Below are 13,327 nucleotides of genomic sequence, written 5' to 3'. Positions count from 1 at the left end.
AGATTTTTATCATTTCCGTTGTTTCCTATAAATTAAAGGGGTTCAATTGAAAACAATTAATGATATTTATCCATGTAATGAATTCTTAAGAGTAAGATTTAATTTAGATTGTAATGTTTATACATTTTGTCAGACTGATATTGAATCTCAGGAACATCTTTTCTACCGCTGTAATGTTGTTAAATTGTTGTGGGACAGAATATTTGATTGGTTTAACAAAGAATGTAATACCTGTTTTTGATTACCATAAGGTGCAGTTTGGTTGTTTTTATGGAAAACAAAGATATTGAGTTTGTGTATAATAATATATTCATCATAGCAAAATCTTATATTCATAAGTGTGGATTTTTTAAAGCTACCCCAAGTTTTTAATGCATTTATTAATGATTTGAAGATTGAAATGCTGGAAAAGAATAATGCCTTAAGATTCTCTGAGTTACTTTCATTGTATTTTGATTGAATCCCCTTAATGTATTTTATTTTATTTTTATTGAGTTTGTATTTATTTATTTTGCGGATTTATTTAGTTTTGCTTATTTATTTTCGGTTGTATGCTGCTTAGTTGTACTTGTGTTGTAACATTACAGTGATGCCTGTTTTTTCATGATGCAAATAAATAGTGAAAAAAAAAAGAAGTAGCCTACCTTAATCCCACCAGTCACAACTGTGACCGCATCTTTTTATTTTATTTCTGAAAGTCTAAAAGTTGTATTGTTGGCCTTGGGCAAGAAATTCAACTTTTAAAATAAAATAAATCGATTGTCTTGATTAAAATTGATCAGTGTCATGTGACTAGTGTGAAAGGTCACATGACCAGATTAGTTTATTTCCTGCTTGCACATCTGGGAGAAGATGTCTTCCTCAGACTGCTACAAAAAGAAGTAAGTAAAACACCATAATCAACAGAGAATGATCATATTTTGTACATATATTCTTTTAAGGGTCTACTACTGATATATTTTCAGAATTATACTCCTGCATATATATTTTGTTCGTAAGAGGTGTAAATTTGTTCAAAATTTGGTCACAATTGCTTCTATTGAAAACACAGGTTTTGGCTGTTATCCTAGTTATCCTCTGTTTATTTTCACACAAACTATTAGATGTGTTGGACCTCCTAGACATGCATGACCCCTCAAGTGCTGTGTGCAGCGTCATGGTCATTCCTACATTTGAGAAAATGGCATTTGTGACTGTGATAGTGATGGCTTATTAATTAATTTAATTTAGGGTCACCAATCAACCTAGGCCGCATGTCTTTGGACGGTGGGAGGAAGCCGGAGAGAACGCACGCAGACACGGGGAGAACATGCAAACTCCACAAGTTGAACTTCCAAATACGATTAGTCCCGATGACCCCGAGCACAAAATGTGATTTTAACTTGAGTTGAGTTGAGTGAATTGTCCAATAGCAATGATCTTGCAATCAAACCATACATTTTGACCACAGAAAAGCTAGATTTCTAGCTTTGGAGAGTCTTAAAAACTTCCTTCTACCATATTTCAGCCATTGAAAGAAAACAAATTTGCTTACTGAGCTCTGGGCTGCTAAAACGCATGGTGTAGGTGGTAGAAGCTTTAAGGCTTCACTTCAATTCATGCAATCCATTTGAAAAAGATTCCTATGCCTATAAAATATATTAATTGACCCTTTGCTAAGCCACGCCCAACTTAGTTACTGTTGCTAAGTCTGACAAACTGTTTATGTCTGTCTATTACTGCACTCCCTGGAGAAATATTATCAAATTTTTGGAATAATGAAATAAGTGATCTCAGAAAGACAGAAGGGTTTGCATTATACATTTGAAGGTTGTATTCAGGCCATAGGTGTCATTTACACTGTGGATGCTGGAGTCATGTCCCCGCCACTTTTTGAAAAGTTAGGTAGCGTTGGCTAACTAACATTACATTAGGAACAATCCACAGCCTACATTTCTGGGTTTGTTTTAGGTTTTGGAAAGGGAATAAAACATACTGTTTCAACATCTCCTGGTAGTGATTGCAACTATTAAGTGCCCCATGAACAGCATTTGACCATATATTGGAAATATACAGCAAAAACAAGCTAGAAAACTATGCCTTTTGCATACGAATTAATGGAGCGCAGCCATGAAAGTGTCGGACCACAGTTAGAATGAGTCCTATACTGTGCTGTGATTGGCCAGCTGCGTATTTGGGGCATGGCTTAGCGAAGGGTCAATTGTCTGCTATATTCTACTGTTCAACAAGATGGCCTATGTCAATGCACTTCCAGTGCCATCTACATGGCAAACTGACTAGAGCAAATTTTGCCTCTGTCAAAAGGAGACACATGAAGCTCTACCTATAATCACCACCAATCACTATTGGACTGGCCATCACAGAGAGTCGGGATATTTCCCGGTGGCCTTCAGGCTGTTTTGGCCTGCCGTTGATTGTAAACTTGTCCAGCGGCAAGTCCGACCCTGCCACCAAAACATAATCCAAGTAAGCATAATGGCTAAAGCATGATTGCCACCAATATTCCTCTCATTTAAAGCATCAATGAACTCCCGATTATTCTTGACCCAAAAAGACTGGATGAGGGTAACGGTATTGAGGAAATTCCAGACGTGTCGTCTTCTCTTTAACAACTCTAAACTGGAACGGGCACAGAAAAGAAGAGCTGCTGGTCAGTAATCAGCCAGCAGAAACGCGTACAAACCTGAGAAGAACCATGAACCAGCCATGAAGGCAAAGCTTCAGAATGCATCCTCTGTGAAAAGGAAGCTCCAACATCTGAATTGAACCAGGTAATGACAATGCATCTTAATGAACGATTAAATGAATGTGCCCACAGTCTGAATGATGGAAAACTTCTGGCAAAACTGGCTGGTGTTGATGCTATTGCACCGGAGTTCAAGTACCATGTTGTATGTGAGAGGACCCACCAGATAACCATCAAGAGACAGCATCAGTATGTGGTATGTGGGAAGTAAAAATCTCTTGTTGCGATGATTGCTAAGGTGACCAGTTCAGTGGTCTAAGTCAGCTATAAGACAAGGATTGATCCTTAGGCTGTACAGTATTTGTGGAAAGCTACATCCTGAAGTTCATTGTCAATGTCTACAATGAATGAGCATGTCACGATCTTGTCCTGAGTTTCAGTCCTGTCTGGTGTTCAGTCTGCCCAGCGTCAGTTTATTTACTGTTGCCTGTCTTTTGGTTTTGATCTGTGCTTGCCTTAGTTCCTGTCTTATTCTGTAATTGTCTGGCGTTGTGTCTAAATTTCAGTCCTGCCTTGCCCCATTATGTTGTTTTCTACTCCCTGCCTCTGTGTTCGAGTTCTGTGTTCGAGTTTAAGTTTTCTCTGTTATGATCCCTGTTTTATAGTTGGTCGGTGTTTGTCTGTTTACATGGGTTTCTGTTATTGTCTGGGGTTAGATTTTTGTGTTCTGTCTGTTCCCCTAGTAATCTGCCTGCCTTCCAGTCTCTCTGTTTCCCCTGCTGTCTCTCTGCCTGCCTGCCTGCCTCGTTAGCCTTGATCCCTGTCACCTGTGTTACTCCCGCCCTGCTCGTTAGTCCCTGGTGTTTATATGTTTGTTTTTTCTGTTCAGTCCCCATCCGGTCATTGTCATGTTTGGCGTGTCCGGCGTGTCCGGCCTGTCTCTGTGTTGCCTGATCCTGTTGTTGGAAGTTTTACTGGATGTAAGCCTGAGTTTTTGTGTTTTTTGGATTAAAATTGTGCTCCTTCAGTCAACTCTCCAGTGTCTTGCGTTTGGGTCCTCAAACCTGACAGAACACTGTGATCATCAACAGATGGGTTGCCATTTTCAGTTCACCCTCAAAGACCTTTGGATGTAAAGGCAACCAATTTAGCATTATTGAAAAAATTGACTCTCACAATCATCTGATTGAGCTGTGACAAAGCTTTTATTTAGGTACAACAAATCCAAAATAAAGCGCAGTGGTATTGATGCTGATAATGTGAAATGAATAAAACTACTTACTCTTGAACTGCAGCTAAAAGGCAGGCTGGAGTAGAAAAGTAATACAGTAACGTAATAATGTCACATACTGTATATAAAAGTGGATCAAACATAGCTAATAACTATTAGCTTAAACCTATGATTTTTACACTGCATAAATTAGTCTAGCAGCTAGTGGACTTTCCCTGTTCTCATAGCTTAACAAATTACATGTATTTATATATATATATATATATATATATAGGGTGGTGTTTTGTCCACCCTGTTAGGCTAATAGACCTCTGTCCACGCTGTTATGTTGGTATTTTTCCTTCGTAGTTTATTGAAATGACCAAATATTAAGTGTATATTTGTATTTACATAAAGATATGGAAGGGATTGATTACACAGGCAAGAGACATTGAGTAATTATCATAATTCACTTTTCTTGAGGGGGAAAAAAAGTGGAAAGATACATCCCCTTTTCATTATGTGCGCTTGTTTTAATCATTATAGGCCTAGCCTATACTGTTCAAAAAATATTTTATTGTAAAACAAATATCTTATAAAAGTGAGGGACATATGATTTCTATAAAAATGTAATTTTAGTTGCAATCATACCCTGAAAACACTTGTTATGTTTAAGTCCTTAACAGGGTGGACATTTCCCGCGTGTCACATGTTGTTAATACCTATATTTAATACAATAAATGTGCCTGAGCTCAACCAATATGTTTTTCATAAAGTTAGATATATACTTTATATAATAGAACTTTAATACCTATATAAAAAATATAGGTAAATCAAGTATTTATTTATCCTAAGTTATTAAGTCCAAATGGCACCCTATAAAAAAAATTACCCATGACGTAAACACGTAAGTGCGAGCCCTCCATAGAGATTGCATTGCAGCGCCCGCAGTTCGAAAAAAAACAGCCTTAACATGAAAGTCTATGAGAGCGATCCTAGCGATTTTCAACCTGAAATTGCGGACTTCGCGGAACACGGCTTCACGCTGATAGGACTACGATATTCAGAGCCAAACTGTCTGTTAGAAACAGTCAGAGCTGTTAATTAACAGTGTGGTATAAAGTGTGAGAAAAATCCGGTTTGGTTGTGCGTCGTGCATGTCAAACTGTCCTTGGGCAAGATACTGAACCCCAAATTGCCCCCTGAAAATCAAATTCATTAGGCTAGCTCTAAATCATGTTTTCAACATTTCGGCACCGCCTTCTGATATGTTACCCTAAGTTGAAAAATGGTTTTATTGGCGGTTAATAAATGATTCATAGTGAAAAATTCTAGTGTAAACAAAAAAGATGATACTTGAGCCACATTTTGGCAACAACTGGCATTATATCAGCACATTAAATTAGGTTGTGGTGTTGTTCAGGGATTTGCTTAGTTGCAGTAATACTGTGAAGCCACTGCACTATAACAAGTCGGCATTTTTAAAGATGACTAATGCACATTCCTCTAAACTCAGCACCTACAGTACATACCTGAATCTTTCATCAAAGGGGTGAGTAGTAGAGGGTGACATCTGCTGACCAACTCTGTGCAGTACAGCTGTGAGAGGCCAAGGCAGGTGATCTGATGTCTCTGCATTTACAAAGTAAATTCAGGACAGCTTGATAATACACAAACAGCATACCAGGTCCTAATCATTCTGGTTCCCTTCATTTGGTTAAGTGAATGTAATCCCCACAAAGCTCTCAGCACAATCTGCACCCCAAGCACGATATGTTATACAATAATGCATAGGGCTCTTCTATAGGACAATAAAGTACTTAAGGCTGAAATAAGTTCCCCATAGTCATGTATTGTTGTTGTTCTGTGATGTGCAGGAGTCAGCAGGATCTTTTGTGTGAGTTGATTGTATTCTCTTTTGCCTTGTAGCTCCATCATACCCCCTGATGCCATAGAAAGAACACATTGTTTCACAAGATCACCCATTTATTTAAACTCAGACTCGAGACTAGTGCTTTATGGAAACCTCTGGAAATTAAACTTGATGCTTGCTGGCTGATTAAACATTAGAGTAATGATCTGCAGCTCAACTATAAATCCAAACAGTCATATTCCCATGTCATTCTCAAATTTGTTTGTGGCTCTTTAATGTTGCCACTGGTGAAAGAAGTACTCAGATCTTTTACCTCAGTATAAGTAGCAATACCCAGTGTAGGAATACTCGGTTACAGGCAAATGTCCTGAATTCAAAATGTTACTAAATGTACAAAGGTATGGGCATCAAAAAAATAATACAGTTACAAATGATTACGAGACAATTAATGTATGTTATAATTAACTTAATTCTCACGTCGAACTAATATTGTGTTTTTTTACTTCTACTGAAACATAGCCTATATCTAACCACAGTATACTGTACAGTTTTATAAGCACATAAATGAGTATGATAAACTTACCCAGAAAAGTAACCCAAAAATATTACGTGTAGGGCCTACAGGTCTACTAAGGTTACATTGACATCAAAAACATACTTTAAGTATAGGCTAATGATTAGCCTAGTGATAATTTAATGAATGCATACATTTAGTGGTATGGTCATTCTACATTTATTTATCCAATAAATTTGGTCAAATTATTTTAAATTGGTGTTGATTAAAATCACTAAAACAAATCTGGAGTAGGGCTTCATAGTAAAGCACTTTATACTATATAACACCGATCTTAGTACATAAGTTTTACTTCTTCGTACTCCTTTTCGCACATGTGACAGAAGTATGTTAACACAGGAAAGAAGGGTACTTTTGCTGCTCATCTGTTGTTTTTTCTCCTATTGTTTTTAAACCTTGTCTTATTTTTTAATACTTTCTCTTGCATGTTTGAAACAAAGATTTCAATTCAAAAAAATTCAATAAATTGATTTCAGCAGTATGACGGTCCAGTGAGTATCGGTCCTGGAACTAGAAAATGGAGTCAGAGGAGCTTGAGGAGAGCAAAGCACAAAAAGGTAGAAGAAAGGTAGAGTGTCAAGTGATGCCAGCCAGACGAAAGCAACAGATGAGACGTAGCCTATCGTGTATCGATGATAGCTGTGACACGGACTGGATCTTCAAAGATTCGCATGAGGTTGGAAAGTTTGTCAGAGGAAAACTTGAAGAGGTCAATAAGGATAACAAGAAGTCTGATGGTTATTACTGATTGTGTGTCAAGGCGACAGAAAGATAAAGCACTGAGGATCGATGAGTATTCAGATCATAGCAGTTTGAACTGCTTCCCAGTCAGGTCAGAGATCAAGAGAAAAGGAGTGATAAGTGGCGTACCGCTGTCAGTGAAGGACAAGGCATTTCGGAGTATTGAAAATGTTTGTGAAGTGAGAAGATTTCAACAAGGGGAGAGAGAGGAAAGTTATTCGGTGTGTCTGACCTTTGAGGGGGAATTGCCAGAAAGAATATATTTAGATTAGGCCTATGTTACAGGGTGAGGCTGTGTGAAAGAGCTCCACTGAGGTGCTTCTGCTGTCAAGAATATGGACATGTTGCTGCAGTATGTAGAGAAGTCAAAAGATGTGGGAGATGTGGGATGCAGCTGAACAAATCCCTGAACAACACCACAACCTAATTTAATGTGCTGCAAAACAGCTGTAAAAGAGGGGAGTGTGAAGAAGAGCAGGAGCAATTAAAGTGACTACACTGTGCGGGAAATCATCGTGCGAGGTCAACACAATGTCTGAGATGAATAAAAGAAATTAAAGTTAGTAAAATTAGAGTGGAAGATGGTCTGTCGTATTACCTAAGCGTCCGTGAGAATTGATAGAAAGGAGGAACGAGTGGAAAAAAAACAGGAGCCCAAAAGGAATGGAGAGTATCAGAATATAGTCTGCATGGACAAGAAGCACATTATGACAGACACACATTATGATATTGGAATAAGAATTACAATTTTCTTTCTTTTGGTTTGTTTTATTTTGGTCTTGCTGTAATTTAATGCTGTTTCAACACCGCTTTATGTTCTGAATTGTTGAAATATGCTATAAAGTGTTTTCTTCAATAATAAAAAACAATCACCGACCATGACGCATAACCTAAAGGATTTTGATCACCATGTAAGTTACCATTGACTTTTAAGCTTTTTCTCTCTTGCCATAACTTGCTAATATGCCTATGGCCCTATGTCTTAAACTGTCAACAATAACTGAGGCCAATGCAAGCTATGTAACTGGTCTGGTTGTAAAATGATCTAAACAAGGATAATGTTGCAGCCTGTAGGCTCCCGTATGTAGCCTATTGCCAGCCTTCAGAAATATCATTAAGGCCTTAATTAACGGCAATGATCAAGCTGGATGACCTCTACAGTAAATGTAATGTAGGCTATTATTTCATTGTTTCCCACACATTGATTTGTATATTCCCTCAACACCTCCTCTCTCTCTCGCCACAGTTATGCTGCCATTCTGTGGGAAACACTGTGTTTACAGACAATAATTGGGATTCATGGTGATTAAAAAATAGGTGGGTGCAGGAGGGACAGGAGGGTGCATGTGAGCAAACATTCTCAACGTGACAACCTTTCCATTATTTTCATATTTTGCTATCTTGATTATGAAGTAGGCTAATATTCCACCTTGTTGTCCACCTTTAGATGGCCTGCATTTAAACAAGGGGCGCAGTGTCAAAGATGCGCTTTTTGTAGTCCATCTTCTGGATATTGTAGTTTCATCACGGTGTCGCCTAAGAGCAGTCCGATTCTCTGAGCCCCGCGGTCCTCTTTTCCTAAGTCCTTATGAATTCTCCTTCACATCTTTCCTTGACCTCGTGGAGTTTTCTATCGAGGTTAAGGAAAAGTGGTTAGGAAAGGAGAATTTTTTGACTTTTCGACCGCAGCCCTGCTCTCTCTTTCTCTCTCTTTTGTTTTTCCCCGTCTTTCTTCCTGTTCGGTCTGACACACCCACCTCGTGATTGCGGCCACCTGTTCAAGTCTTTAAAAGCCATGATGAATGCAAGCTGGCTCGCTCTTCCTCCTGATCTTCCTTCTGGAAGGCGGGTGCCTTTCAGGAGCTTTTGTTTGTTTGTTTGTTTGTTTGTTTGTTTGTTTGTTTGTTTGTTTGTTTGTTTGTTTGTTTGTTTGTTTTAGACCTATGTTGAGTTTAATTGTGTTTTGAGTTAATTGTAAGTTGAGCTATCTTTAATAAATCCTTTTGTTCATTTAAACTGTTTTCTATGTGGACTCTTTGACATCAACTCAGACAATTGAGTCTCAGTCATAAAATTGACAGTGTATGGTGGTCAACGTAAATTGTTTGCATTTTGGATGCCAACCTCCATAAAACCTTGAAGAAGAAGAAGAATGGTCCAGTCCAGTTCCAACAGCGCCGTGCACGCGCTGGGCCCCATTGCCTGGCCGCGCTCCTTCACAGTGAACGCGCACGACAGCACGGCGCCGTCTCCCTGCCGTTTCGTTGTCAGCAGGGCACGGACATGGCTGCTCTCAGCAAAATACCGCACAACTGTTACGAGATCGGGCATACCTGGGACCCGTCGTGTGTGCAATCTGCTTTGGATATAACCAGGGGCGCTCTGGAGGTGTCCTTTAAAATTTACGTCCCCCTTTACCTGGTAAGTTCTGCCTTTCGAACTGCAATATTTGGCCTTGTAACGTTAGACTCTGAAGCTAATGTTAGCTAACAAAGTATGCTAAGGCTGAACTTACAAGTTCAGAGAAAACGTCTGTAAAGATTAGCTGACATGTCGCTAGATTACATTGGGGGGCTAGGTTCATGCACATGCACGAACGTAGTGAAAGAGGCAAAAACATTGTACACGAGTTATAATGGGATTGTTAACGGGTTTATCAGCAGACAACTGGAAATACAATCTGATAAGTTGTACCAACCGACGAATTTCACAGATAACTCGTTTGACTTGTTTGATAAGATCCCTTTGCAGTTGAACAACATTGAATTTTTCTTTCCCCCCCCTCAACTCTCATGCAATGATTTGGCAAACAGTGACTGCCACTCAACTCTGTATTGCAGATAGCAGCAGTTCTAAGGAGAAGGAAGAAGGATTACTATTTAAAAAGGCTTCTCCCAGAGATCCTATGGTCTACCTCTTTCCTCACTGCCAATGGAAGTCTCTACATTGTTTTCTTCTGCGTTCTCAGGTGACATGCTGGGACTTCAGAAGCTAAATTGATGCATCTGTGGATCAGTGCAAATGTTTGTCATTGAAGCTGAAGATTTAAAGGTTTACACCGCAACATGAAATAAGCAGATTCAGAAAAGGCCATAACCTAAGCAGTCTGTCTGTGTGCCTAACAACAAGTGTTGCATTTTCTTTCTCAAAACATTTTCAGAGCTGTTTTGCGTGGGTCCCTGTTTTGTTTATCTTGAGGATACGCATGTGCATGCATGTTCTCTGCACATTGTTACACAGTGTACCTTTTCAAGCTCAAAGGGCTACACATTACTGCAAATAACTATTTTAAAGATTGGTGTTGCCAGTGTGTTTGAATCCATTACTTTCTAGTTAAAAAGAAATGAACAAGAGTGAAATGACGCTGTATGTTTCTAACTTTAGGAAACTGTTGGGAGGGTTCTACTCCTGGTCTGCCGGGTTTGGCGCGGCACTGCCTGCCTCCTACATTGCCATCCTCCTTGAGCGCAAGAGCAGGTGAGATTCCCGTCTTTATTTCCACTAGATTTGTCTTGGTTGTCCTTTTCTGAGTCTTTTTTTGTTTCATGTTTTGAACTAAAGCACATCTGACTGCCAAGTACAACACTGCACAAGAATGGCAGATGGTTATTGGGTACATCTCAGTTATCAGACGTGGTCTTTTAAATATTGATTCTTTGTTTACTGAGAATATAAATGTCTTTCCCTTTTCTACCACCTGCCAGGAGAGGGCTGCTGACAATATACATGACAAATCTTGTAAGAGCTACTCTGTTCAATTAAACATTATTTATTATACAGCGATATATCTGATTTTTGCCACACAATGTATATGTGACCGTGTAATCTTGTTGTCAGGCAATTGAGACTTTGTTCCGCATGGCAGTGACACGAGGCGTCATCCAACCCATCAGACATGGCGAGGTAAGCTGAAAGGGAGCTTTGGGAGAGCTGAAAGTGTAGGGAGTTAAGAAATGTGACTTGCTGGCTAAGTAATATAATACAGGAGGACCCCTTGTCTTTTAGGTTTGCTTGAGTGTTGAGTATGTGATGGGAATCACAGGAGGATTTCATCCGTGTGGATGAGCCAAGCTTGTCTTTTTCCTGACGTTGTGATTTGCTGCATTTCATAATTACCGCAAAGCTAACGTACAGTGTGATCCATCAGTGCCACTTACTGAGCTGAATCAGACACATCTCTTCTCGTTAGCATCTGTATTGAGGGTTGGGTTGAGCAATATGTTAAAATTTTCTAACCAGCTACTGTCAGCCCACCAACCGGTGAGTGCCCATATATCTGCTCAGATGTGTGTACGGCGCCTTGTTAAGTCATTGTAAAAGCATCTTGGTATTTCCACTGACCAACACCACATCTGGTTTGGTCGAAATAATTCAGAGTTGGATGTGAAAACATTCTGGCTCTCCACACTGTTTCCCCCGCTGTCTGAACATGAGTCTGTCACTGAGCAGCGGCTCTCACTTGTTCATTAAATTAACAAAATAAAATGATGAAATCACCCAAAAATGACAACCGATTGCTGAATATATTCTTCCAATTTTCCAACCCTAGTGGCTGCGGGGGAATGTTTTCGACACGTGTGATCCAAACATTTCAATAACTCCAGAGTGTCCAAAAGTCAAAATTTATTAAACTGATGGATGTATTCATTTCCAAAATGCACAACATGTGTTCATCTAACGAAATGGTCAAGATCGGAAGAGCGTCACTGCCGTGTTCTCTCCTGCTTGCCGCACACAAAGGTAGGCATGCACCTGTAACAACGGGGCTGTCTAGCAGAAATCTATCAGCACCATAACTGACCAGTTATATTCATTAAAGAAAGTTGATTTAATAAAAAAAACACTAACTCATTTTATGCGATGTATCACTTTTGAGGATGGTGTTAGTGGACATTTTATTTTCTTAAGCAGGATGGCATCATAAAATATGACGACAGACATTGAAAGCTGTGAGATGGCAGAAAATTATGAAAAAACTGATGCCACCCATGCCTTGGCTCCAGTAGAGATTGGATTGTTTCTTTAAATGGCAAAGGCAGACTTCGCCAGACTGCAGCATGGTAGTAAAAAAAGTCTCGTGGCCAGATGCTTACATGTCAGCTGTTGTCCTGAGGCCTCTTTTTTTCCCCCCCCTTAGGTGCTCTTGTTTTGCATAACTGCATCGCTCTACATGTTCTTCTTCAGGTCAGAGCAGCACAGTGCACAGATTCTCACAGTGAAATGTGATTCAGTGGTCAATTGGATATTATTAATAGCCTTCAAATATTTTAAACAAGAGCAAATGTTTAGAATTTGAGCTAAACGTTGTGTTTTACACTCCAGGAGCAAAGATGGTCTCAAAGGCTTTGCATTCTCTGCATTAAAGTAAGTACTTGTTCCCACTGATGCCTTGATTTTAGATTAGGGACAAGTGTTTTGGTAAAGAGGCAGTGTGCACTTTCTATCACAGGTTCATCATTGGGAAAGAAGAGATTCCAACTCACTCTGTCACGGCTGAACACAGCTGCACAAGGCCCATTGAGAGGACAGAAGCGGAGGATTCCCCAGCATCAGCAGACAGGCCCAGCTCCAGGAGGAAAACACTGGTAGCCTACACCAGTGCACTGCTAGAATCAATGTGAGAGAACGGACGGACTGACTCATTGACACATGGGTTTGTACGGAGTGCTCAGCATTAACTCGTGTTTTTCTTTTACAATCCAGATGCAAAAAAGGTCCAAGACACAGATGTTGTAAACATTACCAGGACAGCTGCATTTCCTACTGTGTTAAAGTAAGACACTTTTGTTATGATGGTGGATGTATATTTGTGAAATTCTTTAATACAATATTAAATACCCCGCCCCCCCCTTCTTTCATTGTCCAGGGTTTTGTCAGGATGTTCAGTGTGGGCTACCTGATTCAGTGTTGTCTTAAAGTGCCCTCAGCATTCAGGCAGATGTTCTCTAAACCCTCACGGCTCCCCTCCCTCTTCTACAACAAAGAGAACTTCCAGCTAGGGGCCTTTCTAGGATCTTTCGTCAGTATTTACAAGGTACGTGTCACATTTTGTTCTAATTTTATTTTTGTATGACATCTTAGCTGTTTACATTTTGTCCTCGCTGTATATTCTGTCCTTGCCTTTCCTTGCTTCCAATTTTTGCTTTTAGGTTGGGAAAAATATTTACAAACAATTGTCACATGTTAATTTTGAATATAGAAACGTGTGTGTGTGTGTGTGTGTGTGTGTGTGTGTGTGTGTGA

The 13,327-nt window shown here is 39.5% G+C and overlaps 1 protein-coding gene across 1 annotated transcript in view; it reads left to right on the top strand.

Moving 5' to 3' along the window:
* The first annotated feature begins 8,980 nt into the window (after positions 1-8,980).
* The window catches only part of tmem135 (transmembrane protein 135), a 7,497-nt gene continuing 3,150 nt past the window's right edge, over positions 8,981-13,327 (top strand). The window contains exons 1-10 of the mRNA XM_046039903.1: positions 8,981-9,505; positions 9,925-10,052; positions 10,469-10,561; positions 10,789-10,822; positions 10,922-10,987; positions 12,222-12,268; positions 12,407-12,448; positions 12,534-12,701; positions 12,788-12,857; positions 12,951-13,118. Coding sequence (XP_045895859.1) covers positions 9,368-9,505; positions 9,925-10,052; positions 10,469-10,561; positions 10,789-10,822; positions 10,922-10,987; positions 12,222-12,268; positions 12,407-12,448; positions 12,534-12,701; positions 12,788-12,857; positions 12,951-13,118 — 954 coding nt within the window. The 5' untranslated portion in view covers positions 8,981-9,367. The remainder of the gene's footprint in view (positions 9,506-9,924; positions 10,053-10,468; positions 10,562-10,788; positions 10,823-10,921; positions 10,988-12,221; positions 12,269-12,406; positions 12,449-12,533; positions 12,702-12,787; positions 12,858-12,950; positions 13,119-13,327) is intronic.

Source organism: Micropterus dolomieu, linkage group LG23, assembly GCF_021292245.1.
Source record: "Micropterus dolomieu isolate WLL.071019.BEF.003 ecotype Adirondacks linkage group LG23, ASM2129224v1, whole genome shotgun sequence".
NCBI lineage: Eukaryota > Metazoa > Chordata > Actinopteri > Centrarchiformes > Centrarchidae > Micropterus > Micropterus dolomieu.
The sequence above is the reverse complement of the archived record's forward strand: the minus strand, read 5'-3'. Positions and strand labels throughout refer to the sequence as shown.